Below are 14,636 nucleotides of genomic sequence, written 5' to 3' on the forward strand. Positions count from 1 at the left end.
CCCCGCCCCTTACTGAGAATCAACCAATGAGCTTTCAGTTCAACTTCCGTGTCCGCCCCCTCCTTCCCAACACACATGAAGCAAGAAAACATGGCAGCTACTACCGAGCCAAATGACATTTCAGTGTCTGTCGCGCGTATTTTGAATGAAAAATACTGCCCCGAACACTTGGAGGTTCTCAAAAGGTTTACGAGCGCGTTACGGGACCAGCAATACAGGTGGGAACAAAGTCGTGCGTTTTCTCGTAGTGCGACTACGGAGGTGTTAGCTTGCTTGCTAAGCTAACTCAGCTGTCACGAATACAAATAAACCATTTGACTGTAATATCATACTTTGAGATGGAGGACGGGTCAGAATAAAAGGGTTTTTTTTAGAAAGTGATCCTTTAGTGACCAGCTGAGAGTGACTATTTTGCGCAGCACGCCTGATGACGTCAGAAAAACACTTTACAATATTTACAATCTAAAATGGCTTTCATGGTCCACCATTTCATCCACAGTAATGCACCCGACTACCTGAAGGTCATAAGAGTCCGCTGTTTGGTCACGGGATAAATTAAATTTCAAATGAAATGTATTCTTATGATTAGGTAATTGTGTCATTGTTCGACCTCCAGGGATGCTGTGGACAGAGAAGCTTTCCTGACTATTCTGAAGGTCTTATCCCGACTAAGCGACAAGCTCCAAGCCGATCGGGACCTGAAATCCGACGCCTTGCAGCTTCAGCTCGCCGCAGAGTGCTTCCGGGCTCTGAGGAACTCCTGCGTGCAAAGTGCTCGCAACCAGAACCTCCTCAGGTAACAGCATGCATAATTCATACGCGTGGCAATACGTCAATATGTTTCGTCTTTCAGGGAACTTGGTTTTGTCCATGTTTCCATTCAACTCCTGAGATTCCTCCACGTAAAGAGCGGCGATGGCATTTTTGAGTGTAAGTTTTTAGTTATCAATCCGCCTTAATATTGCAAATTGGTTTGAAATGATGATTTTATTGACTGTGACCCATTTTCTTCCAATTATCCATTTTAGCACTGCGTTGCGGGACCCAGTTTCTTGGCAATCTGTCCGTGGGGAACCAAATGTGTAAAGAGGACATTTGGCGGATGAGTTTTCCAGATCTGCTCTTGTAAGTTCATGCAAAAAAAGATATCAGAGGGCGGAGTTTCTCGCAATTTCTCCACATTGCGAGCAGGCAGCTGCTCAAGGTTGACGACGAGAAGACGGTGAGCTACGCTTCCATGGTGCTCCACACGTGCCTGGATGAAAGCAAAGTGGAGGAACTGGCCCAGCAGAACATCCAGCTGGCGCTCAGGGTGGTGGATCTCTGCCAAAGCCAGCCTGAGCTGGATTGGACGTAAGAGAAAATTGCCACACTTGTCCATGTCACAGGAGAGTCTTTGTTTGATCACATTGTGTTGATTAACAGGGTCCTTATCGCAACTCAGCATTTTCTCAAGTCTTCGGCTCTGGTTGAAAACATGTACTCTGCAATGTTGCCCAGCGAAAGGTCACTTATTCATTTTATTTGGAAAATTGTCAGATCAGCACAAAACTTGCAGCGAGCTGAACTGTTTTTTGTTTTATTATGCCGCCTTTTTATTCAGGCTGACCCTCTTAGAGCTGATCTCCGCCCAGCTTAACGGCGGCGAGTCGCCGGATTGCGGCATCCCTCCCGGCGTGGCCCGTTTCCTCGCCTCCTCCTTCCAGAAAGGTTGCGGCGCCGTGCTGAGCCTCGCCACTGGCTCCGCCTCCAGCAACGAGGTGCACTAACCTCTACTACATAAGTGCTTCTCAAATCTTTCCCCTTCCACAGTGACCGTATGGTGTAATTCTCCTCAGGTCCTGCAGGAGGCGCTAACAGTGATCAGTTTACTCGACCTGCTATGTGAGATGACGTCACACCATGGACAGTTCATGTTCCTACAGGACCATCCGGACCTCCTGGTGACCACTGTAGGTAAATCAAATCACAAAATCCCTCCCCACTCCCGTCGTAAAGGCGCCGTGATGCAAAACAGGTCCCACCACGCATTCCTGCCCGGCACTCGATCAAACATTTAAGTGTCTCCCTCCTGTTTCCCGTCAGAGCTGCTGAAGCAGGTTCACACCATCGGCAAGAGCGGTAAGAACATCTTCAGCCCGGCTCAGAATTTCGACAGCCTGCTCGACGTGCAGGCGGACCCGTCGCCCGTCGTCAGCTTCAAGGCGCACCTCATCAGGCTTGTGGCAAATATGTGCTACAGCCACGGCAACAACCAGAATAAGGTAAGCCTAAAAAAAAGGAATATTTTTGTAATTCAATGATAGAGTGCGTTATTATTTTACAATAGGCGTCCGCCAACTCAGCTGGACGACGGCAGACAGGAAATGAGTCCATGGACTCTGTCTTTACAAAGCATGTTCTTGCCCCCCTTCCTCACGCCTCCCTAGCCGCGATTTTATCAGTTCGCCTCCATCGCCCGCTGTCAACATCTCACTCGGCACACGGAGATAAATATCACGGCGGTGTGAGGAGGAGCTGGCCTCCGTGCGTGCGGCGATATAAGGGCCCCGTCCCGTTTAATAGGAAGCGATCGATGGAATGCTTGCGGGATGGACACCCTCGGTTGGCCTCGCCGTCATATTTATGGATGCTGATCTGCGGCCTGTCAGTGGTCAGAAATCACCCCCGTATCTGTTTTCACCACGCAAGTTCCAGTAAACCACATTTTACTCCGTTTGCCGTCTGGAGAGACGGGAGCATAAGATGTCCCCGCCAAGCGGCCAATTGGATGAAGTTCGGTCGCTGCAGTGGAAAAAGCAGTTCTCTTCTTTGACAACACCGATACTTTTTTTTATTTTTTTATTTTTTTACCAGGCTATTAGTTCTGGCACTCTATTTGGAGAGTAACCGCCGTGACAAGTGGAGGTCAGCGGCAAGCAAATACAATAATTGAGCCTATAGACGCAAATAAATGATAAGAAGCAGATGATGGCGTCGTGAGAGGCAAAGCCACAACTATGCCGCTGCTTTTTTTTTTTTCGTGTGTCTTTTTCACTTTCCCCCTCTGTAAGGTATCACTTGCCTTCAAATAATCGCTCGGAATTTTTAAACACCGGCCCTTTTTTTTTTTTTTTTTTCTCTCACTTATTATAAGAGACAACAACGTTGGTTTTGCAATTGCGGGACAGCTGAAAAAGGACGGGAGGGGGGAGAATTGAAAATTTACTGCAGATGGTATTTGTCTTGAAAGGAAATTGGTTTCTCCTCAGGTGAGAGAACTGGAGGGCATCCCGCTCATTCTGGACAACTGCAGAATCGACAGCAACAACCCTTGTATCCTTGATCACTTGATTTCTATGACTAACTTGTGAAACAAAACCAAAATTCTCCTTATTTAACACTCCCAGTCATCAGCCAGTGGTCCATTTTAGCCATTCGCAACCTCTTCGATCACAACCCGAAGAACCAGGAGCTGCTGGCCTCTCTTGAGCGCCGCGGCGACGCCGACTACTCGGCGCTTAGGGACTTGGGCTTCCGCGTGGAGGAGCGGGACGGCGCCTTGTTGCTCAGACCTACCCCGAAGGACCTTTGAGGGCTTCGCTGGAGTACAAAAATGTAGTTAGACGCTTATAGAGTAGGAGTTAAACAAGCTAGGCCAAAGATAAACAGAGTCGGGTCGGTTTTACAGAATCCCGACCCGGTAAGCTGAACAGTCCTGACACTTCAACAATGCGTGCGCTGCCCCGCCCTGTTTGCTCTGTCTCCCATTTTGCTAATGACAAGATGCGCTGAAACAATCGGCCAGACTCTGCCGTCAATCCGCCGCCATAGTGCGGGGAGCTTACGGGGGTTCCGGTCGCCAAGGATTTCAGACGGCTAACAAAACAGCGCTTACTTGCGCTCCAGCGGCTGGCTGCAATGCTTTTGAGCCCCCCTCACAGGAAGAAAAAAAAAAAAAAAGCCTGTGCGAGTCATTCAGCGCCGCCACGCCCGTCCGTCTGGTCGCCTCTCAACATATTAGTCAGGGCTGCGACTTCTGGGGTTTCCCAGATCAGCGTTTTATGCCGCTTTGTGTTCCAAAAAAAAAAAAAAATGCGATAAGGCTTAATAAAAACATTTGTTTGCGACCCACAACGTTTTGTAACGACTTTATTGAAGCCATGTGACCAAAAACAACAACCAACGGACTCAAAATGTCGCTTTTGGAAAGCAATTCTAAAAACACTAAAAAAATTCAGACTATCATCTTGACCAAGGGTTATTTTTGCTCAATTATTTACAATTTAGCAACAACAGTATAAACCCCAAATAATTTATAGCTCTCAAATGCAAACCCCCCCCCGACACACACATTTTTTTTTTTTTTAATAATGTCCTTTCCTTTTGTAAATGACATAAAGTGCCATGTCCCTCATATAAAAATATACTCTACAAATTGTTTTCTCAGTTACATAAACATCATTTAACACATGACGGGTGATGAGCATGGGAACGTCCACTGCCGCACCGCGCCGGCGGGCTTGCCTTGCGTACTTTTCTCACCCCCTCAAAAACAACAGAACAATGAACACAGTCGGGATGGAAAGTGGCGTTCGCACTCACGAGGTTGGAGGCTAAAAATAGAAAAAAAAGCTTAATCGATCGCTTGAAAAGGTGACCGGGAAAAGATTTCATCCAAGCCCAGGAGAAAAGAAAAAAAAAAAAGGGTGAGTTTTTGTTTCCACCTTTGCAACATAAATTATTTTTAAATTCAGTGTTCAAACAGTATACAGTGTGAATTACGTAGTCCGTCTTGTTAGCCTTCCATTGCTCGCCCCCTCCCCTTCCCATTTATTGTGTGCGACACCTTTTCCATCTTTCTTTTGAAACCTTCAAATAACATCTCCCGTTCTCTTCCAGGACGCGTTTCGCAACGCCCATATACGGTAAGTCATCACAAATGTGCAAAATGTTGGAATAAATACTTTGAATAAGACCCCCTGACCTTTCACCCCTCTTTACTTGCAGGTGAAAACTTGGGATTTCTCTCTACAGGTGTTGCACTTGACCACGCAGCACCAATGGAACTTGCAGTTGCACTGCCAGACTCGCGTGTAGTGACGCGTGTCGAAACCGCGGCCGCAGCACATCACGTTGCAGCCGTCGCCGTGATCCGCCGACGTCCCGTTGCAGAGTCGGCCCCGCGTCCCCGTGCTCCCCGTGGCCTTGTCCTCCTCGCAGTAATTGGGCGAACGCTCCAGGTACACCAAGTCGGTATCGGTGGGTTTCTGGTAGGCCCGGCCTTCTTTGAGACGTAGGAAGGAAGGCTGGCGGAGACGGGAGGCCTGCACCGGCTCGACTTGAACCGCCGCGCCGTAGCGTTCCTTGAGCAGGAAACCGATCTCTCGGAATTTCGGCAGGGTGATCCAGCAGGTCTTGGTGGTGCAGGAACCGGAAACGCCGTGGCACTTGCACTCTAGTTTCATCCTCTCTTCCAGGATCTGCTCACAAATACCCCCGAATTAGCTTCAACTAAAAGACCCGGGACGGATTCCGGTCTCGGTACCTTCCGCCCTGCCTCGTTGTTGTGCAGGTTCATGAGGCGCCGTGCGTTTTTCTTGATCTCCCGGGCGTCCACGAATCGCCGGGAGAACTCCACGCCGTATTTGACGTCGGCCGAGCAGCCGCCCCACTTCCAGCCTTCCTCGCGCTCGTGGTAGCCCTGCTTGTCTCGGTCGCAGCCGCACTGGCTAAGGTTACCTTGGCTACACGCCGCCGTCACCGCGTGGGCCACACCGGCGGCGGTGATGGCGTAGGTGAAAGCCGCTTCTCGGCTACCTAGTCGGAAAGAAATCGTCAGCCGAGAGAAATATGACAAAAAGGATTCCTCCCATGGCGCTCGTGACTGGCCTCAAAGTGGAGAAGGCTTTGTTAGGCCCACCTCTGGTATTACGTTGTCAGACTGAAGTTCTTTCATGTAGCACATGCAGAATGTGGCTTCCATTAGAAGACGTCATCTGGTTCGCAGTAGCGGACCCTGCGTGTAGCTTCGGCGGCCATGAAGGCTTTTAATGGCCCATGATGCCGCCGTAGGCCACCGAAACATACCATCACGGATGCTGACTTTGTATCGGGAAGCATCTGGACGCTCCTTCTGACTCTTTAGTCAATGAGGACATGAAAAGCCAAGATTTCCAAAAGCAATTTTTGAAACATGGACTCGTCTGACCACAGCGGACTTTTCCACTTTGCGTCATCATCTCAGACACAGCCCGAGCCCAGAACTCGCTTCTGGATGTTATTGCTTTTCCATTTTTGTAAGACTTGAGTCTTATTTTTCTTTATTCCTTTTGTAATTTTTTTTTAAATTTATTTTGACTTGGGTCTTACTTTTATTTCTTTTTCTTTTTTTTCTTTTTTTTGGGGTAGAGTAATAATATTCTTTATGGACTCAGGTTTTGAAACGCAGGGAGGGAAGGTCGTTTTTTTTTTATTTTTTACATTCCGTGATTTTAAAGCATTCTTCGGATAATTTATAGCTATTATGGCTTGTCAATGATGGAATCCCCATAAATTCCTCACAATTATTTCTTGTTGTTCTTAGACGATTGGACCCACATACCGAGCCTTTCAAGGATGCCCCCCATAAGAGGCAATTACGACACTCTTACGACTTGTCGGATTTTCATTCCTCGTGCGTTTTCTGGCCAAAACACTCATTTATGTCCACAAGTGCAGGCTGAAGTCCTCAGCGGTTTTGGTTCACTTATTGTCCAAACTTGAGGAAAGTGACATCTACTGGCTGACCCAAAAAAGTTTTTTTCCTGATAAGCCTTCCTGTTATGTTTCATCAATGGAATTTCTCACACATCTTAAATGTCCGTCTTCGGTATTCTACGTTGTTTTTGCAAGCCGGACGATGTCGAAACCCTCCGTGACTAAACTTGACTGACACATGCCCATTTTTTTTTTTCTTCGGGTCACCGTTTGAACCGGAGAATAAACACCCTTATATTTGACGGTATGCTTCAGGGGGGGGGGGGGATTAATTGGCACCACGGTGGGTCGGTGTAATGGGATATCCGCCAATCAGTGTAATACGTCCGCGGTATTAACGCACGGCGCGATTCTAATGGCTTCCCTCCAACCTGACAAAATGAAACCATCGGGCTCCATAACTAATAACAAAGTCTTCTCTCATCAGGCTAAATCTATACAATCCGCAAATATTCTACAAGGGGAGCATTTCCCTCTCTTCGCCGTGATTTGTTTGGATTGCACAGCAGCGCATTGTCGCTAGCCAGCTGCCGGCCAGGCCTGACTTCAATTAGCGGTTAGCGTGATTCGAGCCGCGGCTCTTAATGAGTTCAAAAAGAGCCGCGGTCGAGTCGATGAAGTGGTACAGATGGTACATTAGGAAGTAAACTGTGACTTGTGTCACTTCATTTTTTTTTTATATATATATATACCGTGATTGTCGGACTATAAGTCGCGTTTTTTTCCATAGTTTGGGGGGGGGGGGGGGGGGGCGACTTATACTCAGGAGCGAGTATGTATGTTTTTTTTTTCCACTTTTTTGGGCATTTTATGGCTGGTGCGACTTATACTCCGGTGCGACTTATAGTCCGAAAATTACGGTAATCATTCAAATTTTGCAGGGTGTTACTTTTCACCACTATCAACAAGACTAGAAGTTCTTAAGTCTCCGTGGGGAGTCCAGAGCTGCTTTTTTTACACGCCACAGAGTGAAAGGAGACATTTCCTTTTGACAAAAGAAGGAAAAGGATCCAGATGTCTGTCTCTGTGGAACAAAGTGATTGCTCCCAGAGCTGCGAGATTAAACGCGGGTCCAAACCCGCAGCGTGACCGCAACAAAACATTTCACATGGCAATAGAATTTATAGAAGGGTCTCGCAACGAGGAGCCAAAAGGCTTCGGAGCCAAGTTAGTTGGATAGCAACGTGGACGGAAGCCCAACCGGGCATCTGCCGGGCCTTACCAGACTGGCCGGTCCACCTTAAATGACCGTCGAAAAAACTTTAGAGACGCTAATGGACTGACCTACTCTCAGCTCTTGTCCGAAGACCGTCCTCTCGCCGAGGGCCGAGCAGTTCCAGCGCCCGTGGCGGAACTGGTACTGGCACTCGTTGATGCCCAGTTGGGCCCCCTCCCCGATGACGATGATGGCGTCCGGGCGGCTCTGACAGAGGGCCCGCTGACGCGGCGCCAGGCCCGGTATCTTGTTGCAGATGATGTTGGCGCCCAGAGCGACCACGGATGACAGCGTCCTGTATGTAGACACAGACCCGGATGAAGTCACGGGTCAGAACCGTATGCAATTTTCATTGAGAACGGCATTAGATGAGGTCATTTGATTGAAAATGCCAAATCGCTACTTTTGTCCAATCCTGATCAAATGCACATTTGTAAGACTTTTAAGGATAGCGACTTTAGGTAGTTTCAATTCCAAAATGTTCTGCAATACTCAAATCTACAATACCATGAACATAATTATCACTGCTAATTAATTTCTAAAAGCCAATTAAGAACATGCTTTTAAAAAACAGGGCAAAGCAATAAATAACTGTATCTGTGATTTGTTTGTCGTCTAACATGAAATTTGACTGACTAAATATTCCAATTCCCATTTTCCCCCATTTTTAAAAATATCCTGTCTCGCCAAAGAGGAAGCTCAACAAGTCAGTGTGGAAATAAACCGGGCCACGTTATTTCCTTGTATTCGGCACCTGCGTCCTCGCCGTGCGTAATCGGTGCGTAAAAGCAATATTATCCGAGACTAGGCGTGATTAAAATGCGGGGAAAAAAAGGAGCAGCGCGTAAGATGGGGAACGTACAGGTAGCTACCGCTGGTGAGGATGAGGAAGATCTGCGGATAGTAGACGGAGAGCAGCGCGCTGCGAGACGAGATGATGAGCATGGTTGCGCATTGAACGCAACTTGATCCTCACTCCTTCTTGTAAAAAAAAAAAAAAAAAAAAAAGTCCTTTAACAAGGTTGGATTCAAGGCTTTCCCGAAGGTGCTCCAATTCCGAGCTCCACTGGCGGTGCGCCGAGGGTGAGCCGCTGCATCCCGAGGCCGAAGTGCGCGTTCCCACCTGGGCTGTGAGAGTGCGGAGGTGGGCGTGGTGCGGGTGTGGATAGGTGGGTGGGTCGCGAAGTGAGCATCGGGAAAGTGGCGCTGTGGGTCTTTGCGATGGGATGGTGTTGCACATCCTACTTTGTCGCGCGCCTCCAATACCGGGCCGGCCCACGCCTCCTCCGTGGGATGGGACCCTCAGCAAAATTTTATGGAGGGAGTCCTCTTTATTCAATCTTCTAAATATTTAATTAACACTAAACTTGTAACACGAATCACCTTTCCCCATTAAAATCAATAAAAATCCCATAATCATGTGGTATTATATGATTCGACAACATTCAAAACAATAAATAACATTAAATAATCTGTTCATACCAGTTCTCCAAAACTAAACGCAAATAATTCAGTTTGAACATTTTTGCAGTTATTCTTTTGCCTACCACGAGGGGGCGCTCGCATACGACTACAGTACTGGTATGTGGACCACGCAATGAGAAATATTGCATTCAAATAATAAACGCAATAATTAGAATGATAATAATAATGTAATTCAGCAGTACGGTCCTAAAACAATGAGAAAAATTGTATAAAACCAAATGTGTAGCCTTACTCCACATACCAGCCCCTCCCTTCAGCAAATCTACTTGTTTTAATGCCAAGTGTATCGAATCATTTCGTCACATCGAGCTTTTTAACATGCTTCTTTCCTTTTAATCCTTTTAGCAAAGAGTTGAGAGGTCACGTTTTGTTCTCTCCGGGTACCCGGATGTTGAGTTCGTCAGCGTTTATTGCGCCCTCGTGTGGTGGCAGGGGGGAAACACATCTGCAGCTTCAAAAGCAGGTAAATCCACATTTCAGGATTAAATGTGTGGGTTAGTTATTTAGTTAGTTATTGCCATCTTGCTTTTTCCTGTTTTGTAAATACCGAGAAGGGAGTGTCAAAGGACGATCTTTTTTTTTTTTATTAGTTCTCTTCACAAGAGGACAAAGTACATATTTTATCCGTCCCCCTCTTCCATTCCACAGCCTGTACTTTCGAATCTTTACAACCGCAGGGCGATTATTTTTTAAATAAATTCCAAATATGATGTGGGATTCCCCCGAGAGGAAAGGAACCCTTTAATTTCAATTGATTGAGAATGTAAACAGACTAAAACTACAGTTTATTCTTTGAAAAGATTGGTCGAGGGGCTCATTTGCCTGTTTTGAAAAATGTCCAATCAGATGTGCTGAATCCTTTGTGACTTTCACTCTGAGTGACCTTCCTAACCACATGTTCCAAACGCCAAAATAGCTCTTAATAGTTTGCGTTCAAGTCTTGGCAGTTGCACGGCAATATCTGTTTCTTTTCACAGACTAGGACTTGACTTTCGGGGGGCCCCTTGTGTTGGGAACGCGTGTGCCGCCAAGTAGGATATCAAATCGAGGATGAGAGCAGCCATAAAGTCTTAATGAGTTCATGTCCGTCAAGGGTGTTGACAGAAGAGACATTATCTACTCGGTTATGGTGATTGACAAGGCGGAAGGGAGGGAGGCTAAGCATCATCCTGCTCATAAAATAGTTTTACGGGCCTTTGGATGATTGGGATACATTCCACTTAGAATCGGTTAAAATCAGCAATGCGGGGACGCCGTTCAGTTTGGTAACACGTAAACAAAAATATCAGCCAAAATCAAGTGGCTGATTCCTGCTGAATTTTGTGCAGACAACTCTATTATGCTGCCCTCCGGTGGTCAGGAGGACCAACACAATGTGTATTGAATTGAAGCAAAAAAAAACATTTTTTATTATGTACAATATCGCCTAGTCGAGATACAAATAGTTTCGAGAGAGCAGCAAAATGTGCAATATTTGCCGGAGGGAGAAAAAAATCAGGACATAATTGGCTGTCAAAAGCGTTGGAAATATTTCGCATGTTGCCAAGCGAAGATGACATGAAGAGCGACTTAATGCGCCTGGAAGCTAATTTAGCAGTCAAACTTAAGTAGTAGCAACACTTGTTCCTATTATTTTGCCAAGGTTGTCCTTGAAATGCCAGGGATGTGTCAGCGTGAAGCGAGTTTAACCTCATTTAAGGCAAATCTTGGTGTTATAGGAAAGGAGGTTGAACCTCGGGAGCGGAATCGGGGTCACCATGGCAGTCCAGTGTACGTCAATCACAACTTGGCCACAGTGTCGTGAATTATGGACATTTGTTGAAGCTTAAGTGAGCTAGGTTGAATTTACTCGTGACTTTTTAAAAGCCAGAAATTGAATCCAGAAGAACAAGCTGTTGGCGTCTTCAGTGCTTGAATACCACCAAAGTGATTTTTATTTATTTGTTTGTTTTTTTGTTTTGTTTTTTTTGCTGCTGCAGCAAATCCTTTTATTTATGTTCTCAGTGGATGCGGCAAACATTTTGCAGATGTGGACGTAACAATGGAGCCTTTCGAGAACATGAAAGCGGACGATATTTCACAATGTGAGGAATTGATTTGACAGCTTTTCATTTTTTTTTTTTTTTTTGGTCTGTAATCATTTCGATTTTCTAATAGTCCAGATGCATTTTTGTAGCTAAAACATTTAATTTAGAAAAACGTCCAAATGTAAAATAGTGACATTTATAGCAACATTGTTGGTTAGAACAACAACTTCTTTTGCTCCAAAACAATTTGCTGAGTTATTTTGTTTTTTATCTTATGTTACGTTGGGGGACAATACAATGGACAGTTGTGAACTTTTAGTTCTGTGATAAAAATGTGCCAAAGCCTATTTTCACATTAACAAAACTATTTATCTTCTTAGTATTTTTTTTTTTAATTTGCAGTGCATGGCCACTTTTTAATTAATATTATTATTAATTAATTAATTTTAAAAAGTGTTCATCTTAATTTAATTTCAGCCTTGAAAAAGATGCACTCCAGCAATGTAAGTAACTCCGACATCCTCAAGGGGGCTCTTCACCCCCACGTTTCACCCAGTGCACCAAACAAAGCTGCACGGCAGCTCAGAAAGCTCCAGCAAGACGTTCCACCATTTTAGTTCCTACCGTCCAGATGGTTCCTTTTGCTCCGGCAAGCCCCGGGTATCCCACGTTTGTTTTTTTTTGGGGGGGGGGGGGGGGTTGCACACGCAAACACATTTGTAAACCCATTTCATCCTCCTAAAGAATATAAATAATTATTGTAATTATGATTTATAATGTGTGTGTAAATAGCAGGTTGACATGGAATGCAAGCAGTTCTTTTTTTTTTTTTTTTGTCAAGTACTCGTGCAAATATTTGAGGTACTTGAGGGAGATAATCAATACTCAGCCACATACGATCAGATTCTTTTTTTGGTACACATTGACACATTTAAAAATAAAGTTGTTTCTACTCAATATATAGTTTTAAAATAATCAGCCAATCAATCGGTTGTTTGAATTTAAATCTCTTTTCCCTTCCAAATAAGGATAATAAGTTTTTTTTTAAATCAACGTCAAACACGGTCAATTTATAGACTTGATTGAATGTTCTAAGTTTGTTTGATTGCATCCATTTGTAACGTCAGCACGGCTGTTTTTTTATCCGGCGTAGCCTCATTTGATCTGTTTGTAATTTGCATGGGAAACAATTGCCCTGTTGGGGAGGGGGGCGGCGGCCATGATACACTTGCAAAAAGTTTCAGTTTTTTTGGGGTAAAACACAAACAAATCATCGAAGGAAGAAAACAGTCCCGTCGTGTTTTGCGCTGACCTTGCTGATTGTGTTTTCTTTCAATCACATGGGTCAGGGCGCGGGTCAGGCCCCATGGATCATTTACTTTAACGGCCGCTTCCTGCCTGCTCGCACGCACGCACGAGGCACACGGACACGTTATTGACTCGACGTGATGCCGCTAAAAAGACCTCGCTACGTTTGTACCGATCGGCCAAAGAAAGGCTTCGTCTCATTTGGTGCCCTGTTGGGACGACAGATGTGCCGATGATGTCATGTCGAAAGAGTAGAGGGACGGGCGAGGAGGAGCCTCCATCCCGGACTGGGACAGGAGGGGAGGAACCAGCACATCCTCCATTGCTGTCACGTGATCATTTTATAAGACGAAATCCAGCCTCCAAACTACTTTTCCAAAAGATGTGCAGTGGAAGCAACAAATGCGTCGAATTGTTGTTGTCGTTTTTTTTTTCCTTTTGAAGTCGTAGGACCTCTCACAAAGCGCATCGTTTCCAAACCGCACAGCCCGTTGGAGCTATAATTTACTTAGCGCAGTCATTGCTGAAGTTTACCCTCCCATACCGGGACGGGCCGCAGCATAAGAACCCAATTGTTCTCGCGATCTGTAGTGACAATGGCTGTTTGTGGTCCTCCGGAGAAGAGGAGGGGAGGGGAGGGGTGGAGAAAGGAGAGCCATGCCATCCAAGTCATTTGTGCTTGTAACTGCATTTGGTGGCAGGCCGTGCAATTGCCTACCTGGGCCTTCAAAACGTATGACCGGAATGAAAACAAAATGTATTATAATCGACAGAGGTGCGGAAATTTGGAAAAAAGAAAAGCCGCAGTGGCTGATGCACTTTTTAGCTGTTTATTGAACAATAAAACACATAGCATGCAAAACTGCTGTTGGCCACAGCTCACACCCTGACGCTCACGCGTGTGATAACTTTCGAATTTCCCAAAAAATACCTAAACAGCTAAAAATAAAAGGCCGTAATTCAAATTCAGCGGCACAAAAACACAACTTAAAAAAAAATCAAATTAAAATTCAGCATCTCAATTAATATGTGAAACAAACATTACAAAAAAAATTCTACAAAATAACACCAGAGGTCCCATCCAGGTAACCGGGGAGAAACCAGGGAGAAGCAATGGAATCTTTCTCAATTCTTTGAATGTCCAGCCAATCAGGTTAAGCTTCCTTGGTCATGTGACCCTGACATTGGAAGGACAGGCAGGCAGCATATAAAAAAAAAAGGAAAGAAATTCAAAGTCAGATGGCACAGCTATCCTCCCCGTTCTGTTTTCCCCAACCGTCTCCGATCATCCAGACACGACCGGTTGAAACCGTCCGAACCACTTTTCGAGCCAGTCGCGGTCAAAGGGTCAAGGGTGACCACAGAAACCTCACAGACGCCATTTGACTCCGTTCCTTTGCCTGCGTAAACGCGGGCCATTCCTGCCATTGTGTGTGAACCACACTGAAAGGCATTGTGCTCTTCTCGGCCCGTTGCAGGAAGGTGCTCGCGAAGAAAAGAGCGCCCGTCCGTCTGAGGTCAAGTGCAAAGCGCCGGGGTCATCGATTCACGCCTTGATGCTAATTGGTATCAACATTTAGCGTACCATATTTGGCCTTAGAAGATGCGGCCCAGGGGGTTCTGACCTGCACTTGAGGACAATCCGGGCCTCACTGGGTAATCATTGACCCGTTACCCGCGGCAACCAAGCCACAACATACTGTACAACCACTGGGCCGCAGATAATAAAGTGATAATACCTCCGCAGGTGCGTGAACCCACTCGGGCAGTGCACACATATGAGTCCATATATGATAAAAAATGTAAATAAAATATAATCACGCTCACCAGAGATGCTGATTTTTAAAAAGTATTTATGTGCA

General features: G+C 45.7%; 2 protein-coding genes across 2 annotated transcripts; one reads left to right on the forward strand and one right to left on the reverse strand.

Moving 5' to 3' along the window:
* Positions 1–56: 56 nt before the first annotated feature.
* On the forward strand, positions 57–4,116 carry atxn10 (ataxin 10). Its single transcript, XM_061269119.1, has 11 exons — positions 57–218; positions 617–796; positions 854–930; positions 1,029–1,125; positions 1,192–1,353; positions 1,426–1,506; positions 1,604–1,760; positions 1,839–1,956; positions 2,086–2,264; positions 3,252–3,315; positions 3,390–4,116. The coding sequence occupies exons 1-11, from the start codon at positions 76–78 to the stop codon at positions 3,572–3,574; spliced, it is 1,443 nt and encodes a 480-aa protein (XP_061125103.1). The 5' UTR covers positions 57–75; the 3' UTR covers positions 3,575–4,116.
* wnt7ba (wingless-type MMTV integration site family, member 7Ba) lies at positions 4,117–9,110 on the reverse strand. The gene is made up of 4 exons (XM_061269120.1): positions 8,817–9,110; positions 8,023–8,249; positions 5,528–5,799; positions 4,117–5,462 (listed from the first exon to the last, which is right to left on the reverse strand). The coding sequence occupies exons 1-4, from the start codon at positions 8,897–8,899 to the stop codon at positions 4,980–4,982; spliced, it is 1,065 nt and encodes a 354-aa protein (XP_061125104.1). The 5' UTR covers positions 8,900–9,110; the 3' UTR covers positions 4,117–4,979.
* Positions 9,111–14,636: the final 5,526 nt, after the last annotated feature.

This window comes from Syngnathus typhle, linkage group LG21 (assembly GCF_033458585.1).
Source record: "Syngnathus typhle isolate RoL2023-S1 ecotype Sweden linkage group LG21, RoL_Styp_1.0, whole genome shotgun sequence".
Taxonomy (NCBI): Eukaryota; Metazoa; Chordata; class Actinopteri; order Syngnathiformes; family Syngnathidae; genus Syngnathus; species Syngnathus typhle.

Excerpts from the sequence above, each read along its gene's own strand:
- atxn10 (XM_061269119.1), top strand. The coding sequence starts at position 76 with ATGAAGCAAGAAAACATGGCAGCTACTACCGAGCCAAATGACATTTCA. Across the intron at positions 797-853 it reads CGCAACCAGAACCTCCTCAG|GGAACTTGGTTTTGTCCATG; the intron begins GTAACAGCATGC and ends TTCGTCTTTCAG. Across the intron at positions 1,761-1,838 it reads GCTCCGCCTCCAGCAACGAG|GTCCTGCAGGAGGCGCTAAC; the intron begins GTGCACTAACCT and ends AATTCTCCTCAG.
- wnt7ba (XM_061269120.1), bottom strand. The coding sequence starts at position 8,899 with ATGCTCATCATCTCGTCTCGCAGCGCGCTGCTCTCCGTCTACTATCCG. Across the intron at positions 8,250-8,816 it reads CTCACCAGCGGTAGCTACCT|GACGCTGTCATCCGTGGTCG; the intron begins GTACGTTCCCCA and ends GTCTACATACAG. Across the intron at positions 5,463-5,527 it reads ACAACGAGGCAGGGCGGAAG|ATCCTGGAAGAGAGGATGAA; the intron begins GTACCGAGACCG and ends ATTTGTGAGCAG.